The sequence below is a fragment of the Callithrix jacchus genome, chromosome 2, assembly GCF_049354715.1.
Source record: "Callithrix jacchus isolate 240 chromosome 2, calJac240_pri, whole genome shotgun sequence".
Classification (NCBI taxonomy): domain Eukaryota; kingdom Metazoa; phylum Chordata; class Mammalia; order Primates; family Cebidae; genus Callithrix; species Callithrix jacchus.
Window position 1 is genome coordinate 111967935 of NC_133503.1, and position 6559 is coordinate 111974493.

General features: G+C 52.6%; 1 protein-coding gene across 1 annotated transcript in view; it reads right to left on the bottom strand.

Moving 5' to 3' along the window:
- RGMB (repulsive guidance molecule BMP co-receptor b) overlaps nucleotides 1-5716 on the bottom strand; it is a 28276-nt gene extending 22560 nt beyond the window's left edge. The window contains exons 1-3 of the mRNA XM_002744783.7: nucleotides 5528-5716; nucleotides 4489-4555; nucleotides 1002-1249 (exon numbers count right to left, since the gene is read on the bottom strand). Coding sequence (XP_002744829.2) covers nucleotides 1002-1249; nucleotides 4489-4493 — 253 coding nt within the window. The 5' untranslated portion in view covers nucleotides 4494-4555; nucleotides 5528-5716. The remainder of the gene's footprint in view (nucleotides 1-1001; nucleotides 1250-4488; nucleotides 4556-5527) is intronic.
- Nucleotides 5717-6559: the final 843 nt, after the last annotated feature.

Sequence of the window (6559 nt, forward strand, 5' to 3'; positions counted from 1 at the left end):
CATAGTTGGATGGCACTGAAGTTCAGGATTCTCCAGATCAAACATTGTGAAGCGTCATATACAGGACAAAAAGCTCTTGAAGGAAAAAAAAAAAAACTTATCTAATGCTCTGTTCTCAAGACTAAAAGACACTTTCCCTTTCAACCTTAGCATTAAGAGAATTCTTTGTCTAGGCAAACTCCTAAAAGAAAACAGTGTGAAGAGCGTCCTGGATTTTCATGAAACGCTTTTTAAAAAAGAAAAATAGATATCACATGGTAGAAGGGTCATCTGCAGGCTTACTTCCCTAAGAACATAATCCTCGAGGCTGGGGCAGCGCCGACCTCCAGAAGGCAGCATAGTTATCTCTCAGCCCCTCACCGAGCCCAAAAACACCCGGCTAGCCACAAAGCACGAGCTTTTCCAGGGAGGCTGACCGCTGAATTAAAAGCAGCTTTTGCCAAAACTAAAGAAATCCCTGGTCGAAAAAGTTGACGTTACTTCGAGATTAACTCCCAGGTCTGCAAACTCTGGTGAAAATCTTTACATCTGGTGCGCTTCCTTCGCCTCGCCGCCACCCCCAACTCCAGAAAAGCAGCACAAGGCTCCTTGTCTCCCTCCTAGGCGGCTGCAGCGGCGGAAACCTGATCCGAGCCTGACTTTCAGTAAACAGCAGCGCTGAGAGCAATAAAGCATCCGGAACATTTGTCTCCGGCGCGCGGCCCCCGCCCGCTTAACGTTTGATAAGCGGCTGCTGGACGGGAGATCTGTCAGCGGTCCGAGACGAAGACCCGGAGGGTGGGGAGAGGGCTCGTCTCCGCGCCCGGCGACCGCCCATTGGGCGGCTGCGTTCCTGTCGCCGGGAGCCTGGTTGAGGTGAGGTGCCTGTCACGGGCTCGGGAGGCCTTTCCCGTTGCGCCACGCCGCCCTTCCGCCCCGGCGAGCGCCTTCGAGACCTGGGGCTGTTTGGGAACAAAGCCCTCAGCCCCGGGGCTGGCTCCCCTCGCGCGCTCCCATCCTACCTGCGTGGAGCAGCCCGAGGCTGAGTAGTAGCAGCAACAGCAGCTCCAGCGGCGGCGGGCAGAGCCCGGGGCGGCGGCGCTGCTCAACCTCGGCGGCGGCGGCGCAGGAAGGTGCTGCTCTCAAGCCCATGCCCGTCCATGCAGGTCTCGTGGGCTCCGGCGAGGGCGGCGGCGCGGGCGCCTTGGCGGGTCTGGGCCCGTGGCTGCTGCATGGGCCGAGGGGCGCGCCTCGCTTCCTCTTCTTCCTCCTTTAGGCCCGCGTAAGAGATGGGCCGCCACCACCACCGCAGCAAGCAGTGCGCCACAGGCGCAGCCAGTCGGCGGCGGCAGCAACGGGGCGCAGGGGCATCGTGGCGGCGGGGAGGGAAAGAAGGGCAGAAGAGAAGACACAAAGACCGTGAGCGACTGCTGAGACGAGTCCCGAGAGCGCAGGTACCCCAGCCCCAGCCAGCGTGGGTTCGGCGAGCGTGGACCTCCGAGCAGCTGGCGCAGCCCTAGCAAGCAGCCCGCAGGCGGCCGGGATATCTGTGCGGCTGTCCCCGCGGTCAATCAATCTCAGACCCGCACTGCCGTCCCGCCCCGCCCTGTGCCCGCCTATCCGCGCTGCCTTGACCGCCCTCCCTCCCTTATTCTCCATTGGCTGGGGTTGCATGTCCGCCTGGCTCAGCCTGCCAATCGCAGGACCCAGAGGGCCCGGTGCCCCGCCCACTTAGTGTAATTCGAGTTCCGGGTCCATCGACTGCAAGTTCTCTCTCCTACGCCGCAACCTTCCTCGTGCTTTCTTTCCTCTCCGGTCTACACTCTTCCGCAATTTACTGTTTCCTTGCGCCCAATAGAAATGGGCGACCGCCACTCACTCTTGCCGGCATTACAAAGGTATCGGCCTTTGACCTCTCCTTGAATTATTGTGATCGGACTTTTTTCTTTTTTCTTTTTTTTAATTTAATCACTCCTCCCCGCCCTGGCCCTGCCAGCTTCAGCTCCACCTCCTTGGAGGAAGCCGGCGCTTTTACCGAGCGCCGCGCGGCAGGTCACCTTTCAGCCAATCACATCTGCGGAACCGCGTTCCGAGCAGCTTGCGGGAGTCTAGTAAAGTAAGCTCGGGCGGTGTTGGAAATCTGAATGTCACCCGCGGTCCGGGGCAGATAGGACGGGCTGGGAAGGTACCTGAGAACTCCCGGAGTAATTCGCTGGCAGCTGCGCGAGGCTCAGGTGTTCTAGTTTTTTTTATATTTCCCTTCCTGAAAGCCGCAAAAGAGAGGTCTAAGAGTGGGCAGACTTCAACGTTCTGTTACAGTGTAATTAATGAGAGTGGTGCGTTTTTATGCAGTGTAACTATGCCATGATTTGTTGTTGCTCAGTGGCTTTTCCACAAATTTCTACAGATTTATTCAGTTTTCCATAAATTTCTACAGATTAATTCAATGTCAGGTCACTTTCTCCTTTTATGATCGGATGGGTCCAAAAGTGAAGAAAAAGACAATTGTCTGCACAGAAAGAGGCTGCCAAGTGGAGACAAAAGCAGTTGTGAGATTGATGAGAGTCCAATTTGTTATCAGTAGGTGTGAAGTGATATCTAATCTCAAGAATGACCTCAAGGCTGAGAGACACTTGATACTGCCCTAGGCCTTAGCTGTTCCCCAAACAGCACGGCTGCCATTTAAAATCCACTAACACCCAAATCGTTGCTGGCAACTCTACCCGCTACATTACTCAGAATCTCTAATTTAATTAGGAATTTCATATCAACCACGGACATGTTGATATTCCATACATGTTTAAATGTACTAATCAATGGACTAGGATAATTGAGGGGCAAACCTCCTGTCTCACCAGCTCACTCAGACACACTGTGAATTGCTCAAACCACTAGATCCCTAATCAAGGATGCCTATCTGTTTTTACTGTAACTTTTCATTACTTACTTATTACATACTATGATGACTCAAGGGGTAAACACACCTTTCACTATCCACGATATAATCCAAGCCTTGTGTGTATCCATAATATGCTTAATAATAGCTTCACAGTTGCCTGGAGAAATGACTTTTGGGGAGGAAGATACATGACATTTTCAGATAATGCCGTGGACTAAATATTATTAGAGCAAAAATTTACCATCTTGCAATTGCTTCATATAATTAATGAGATATAATTCATGATATACTAAGAAGTATCTTTAAAAAGTAATGAAATATAATACTGATTTTCAAAGTATTTGGCTAACAAAGACTAAAATGTTTTTTTCCTCTTAACCCAAGGCCCTATAAAAGAAGCATCTCACCGTATTGACCGTATTACAAAACATACAACCAATAGTTAAGGATCAAAAATTTCAGTTTGGTTTGGGTCTTTCCGATTGTGACTTTATATGATTTTTTTTTCACTCCCCTCCCCCCATATCCTGTTCTGTAAGTACACGAGTGCTCTAGATTTCCTTATCAATAGAGGGCGTCCTCGAGTCATTGCAAATACTGGTGGTGTGAAACAACTGTTCTGAGGAAAAACTTCATTGTCTCTAAGGTGCTTTATTGCTCCTCTATTGTAAAATTTGACAAGCTCGAGATTTATAAGCCTAACAATTCACTTTTTATTGCTGCATAAGTGTTCAGACGCTAGAGGAAAATGCTAATTTTCACAATTAAACCACATGGTGATTCCTATTTTCAAGACATAAGTCAGTTGACAACTCGCGGGTAAATTGGTACTGTTAGAAAGATCAGAAATCGGCTTGGAAAGCAAGAGCATAGTGCATGGTCGCTTATAGCACTGCCATTCAAGCCGGTGAGCTGCAAGTTACAAAGGATTTTAGATTCTACAAAGAAAAATCGGAGAGGGTGCTAAAACACAAACATAAAATCAATGACTTATAAAAGTTTTATGTTTTAATCAGATAAAAAGAATGAAGTGACTGATGACTTGTGTAACTCACACATCCACCATGTTTCTTGCCACTGGTGCACTTTCTCCCTTCCTCTTTGTTTTCAGGAAGGAAAGAGAAAGAGGAGACCTGAACAGTACATTCAGGGGAGTGGACAGAATTAAAACACATGCCAGAAACACTAATGGATTCTAAACAATATGCGGTTTCATTTCCTGAACCTATACGTGATGTTTTAACTGTTTTCTAGTTAATATGTCTCCATTTCCAGAAATCTAACAGGAGGATCTCTGCCTGCTTAGCAGATCACCTAGGTTTCCATATGTGCAATCCATTCTAGAGTAAGGGCTCCCTGGCTGCTCCTCCGTCTACTATGTATACAAAGCAGCGGCTGAAATAGCTTGGAGTCCGACAGCGCAGCGTCAAGCAGCTCGTGGTTTGTACTTACATCATTTTTTTTTTTTAAAAAGCAGGAGTGAAAGTTTATTAAAAAGCTTTAGAATAGTAAGGAAAGAAAGGAAGGAAAGGAAAGGAGAGAAAAGAAGGAAAGTACAACTTGGAAGAGGGCCAAGCGGGCGACTTGAGAAACCAAGTGCCTGTACTTACATCATTCTTAACCCTTCCGCTCCTGGAGAGGGATCAGGGAGCCCCCGGACTTCGGAACACGCAGGACCTGGGCGTGAGAGAAGAATCCCAGAGCTTGGTGTGAGCAATGCACCCCCGGAGGGAGCGAGCCTGGGGCCTGTGAGGGGCTCATCACCCACTCGTACGCAACGGGCCCCCGCAATCCCTGCGGGCTCGGCTCCTGCTCTCACCGCTCAAAACGGCAGGTGCAAAAAGCATTTGGGAGCCTCTTGCCAGCGCGCGGAGGTAATGCGCTTCCTGTCCATTTATCTCAGGAAACCAGTGCAGCCTTCCCTTCGAAACAAAATTAACCTCTCATTAGCCAGCCACTCGCTCCTAAGAAGGCCTTAAAAGCTTTACCAGCTCGCTAATGTATTTAGGCTTTTCTTGCAGGCAAACGCAGCCGCCGGTCTTGACTGCCATCAGCTCAAGGGGTTCCTCTGGGCTCTCCTGCGAGCCAACAGCCGACCTCTCTGCAGCCTAGTCTGGGCAACTTCAGCCAACTCAGGATCCTATTTTGTAGTCCGGGGCAGACCCGACACCCCTGAAAGAACTCCACGCCAGAAGAAGCCAGAACAAGTTCCCACGAATTTCATGAGCGCCCTTCACATTAAACCCTCAGCTTCCCTGTCCTCAAGAGAACAGGAAAGGGCGCTGGGGAGGGACTTCGGCGGCCAGCTGTCCCTGGGTCGTGGGCGCTGATTGCTCTGCGGAGCACCAGCCCTGCACACAGCGGGTGCGGGAAGCGTTGATGGGGGGCTGGAGGGTGGGGGAGCGAAACTAGGATCTAGCTGGTTCCAGGCGTGGAGAATCAAATGTGGTCTTAGATCTGTAAGTGGCGAAAAGGGGCTTTTGGGAACGTCAGGGCTTTCTCACCCCGGCCCCCCGCCGCCCGGAGGCTGGCAGATTTATACCACACAGGTGGATGGAGACCTAAACAAAACAGTCCCGGCTGCTGCCTGCCGCTCGCCCCCCACGTCCCCCGGGCCCACCGCAAACTTCAGCAAAATAAACAACTCACCACAGGCATTCCCTTGTCTGCAGCACGGCGCTTGCCAGCTGGGAAAATAAGCCGCAAGCCACGCGGCCGAGGCGCGGAGGGAAGGCAGCGCGGCGCCCGCCCCTCTCCCCCAGGTGGGGGCAGCGGGACTCGGGGCTGGAGGGAGGCTCCGCCTCGGGGGCCGCACTCCCAGCTCTCCGACTCCGGAATGAGCTCTCGGAGAGGAGCTGCGCCCTTCCAGCTAGCGCGATTTCTCCGCCACCTAGGCGAGAGGGCGGGGAGCCCAATCCCCACCAGCTTCCTCCAGGCTGCTTTCTCCCTACTTTAGCCTCAAATAGAGGCTAAAGGAGACCCCCACCCCCGAGCAACTCCTCTATCGCCACACTGCCCCCTGCCGGCGTTACCCGGCTCCTTCCTGCACAGCCTACAGCTGGGGGCGTAGGGGCGCCCCAGACCTCCGCGTCCAGTTCCCGGCCCAGTTCTCTCTTTGCCTTCCCCCCACCACACTCAGTCTTGCACAAAGACGCCTTTCACGCAGCCAGCGCCACCCTCCGCGCCGTCCTCCGGGCCAGCGGCGCTGCGTTCGCCCACCCGCGGCACCGACCGATTCCTGGTGGGCGACTGTGCGCGTCGTCGCGGGGCAGGCGGCAGCGGACGCTTGCGGGCTGTTCCCAGTCCGCACCTCTGCCAAGGCGCCAGATGCGCTGCCCCCGCCCGCCACATTCTCTAGCTTCCCGCCAGCAGCCGCAGAATGCACCCCGTTCTCTCCGTAAATGATCCTTGAGGGTCTTCCTAGTGTGTCTAAATATGGGGACAGTGGCAGGAACGATCCTCCGGACTTTCACCGAAAGAAGAAATCCAGCGACCTTCCCTGACCACCTAAGGTGCCAGTGTGTCTTTACAGCTTAAGAGAGCCAAAGATAAAAGATTTGGGAATAAAGAGGGAAGAGAGGGTTTAAAGGGACACCTAAGACCTAGAGCAAGTGTGTTGCAAAGAACGAGCCCATGAAATGTTAGAGGGAGGACGGTCGCTTCGATCAGTGTAGAAGTCGT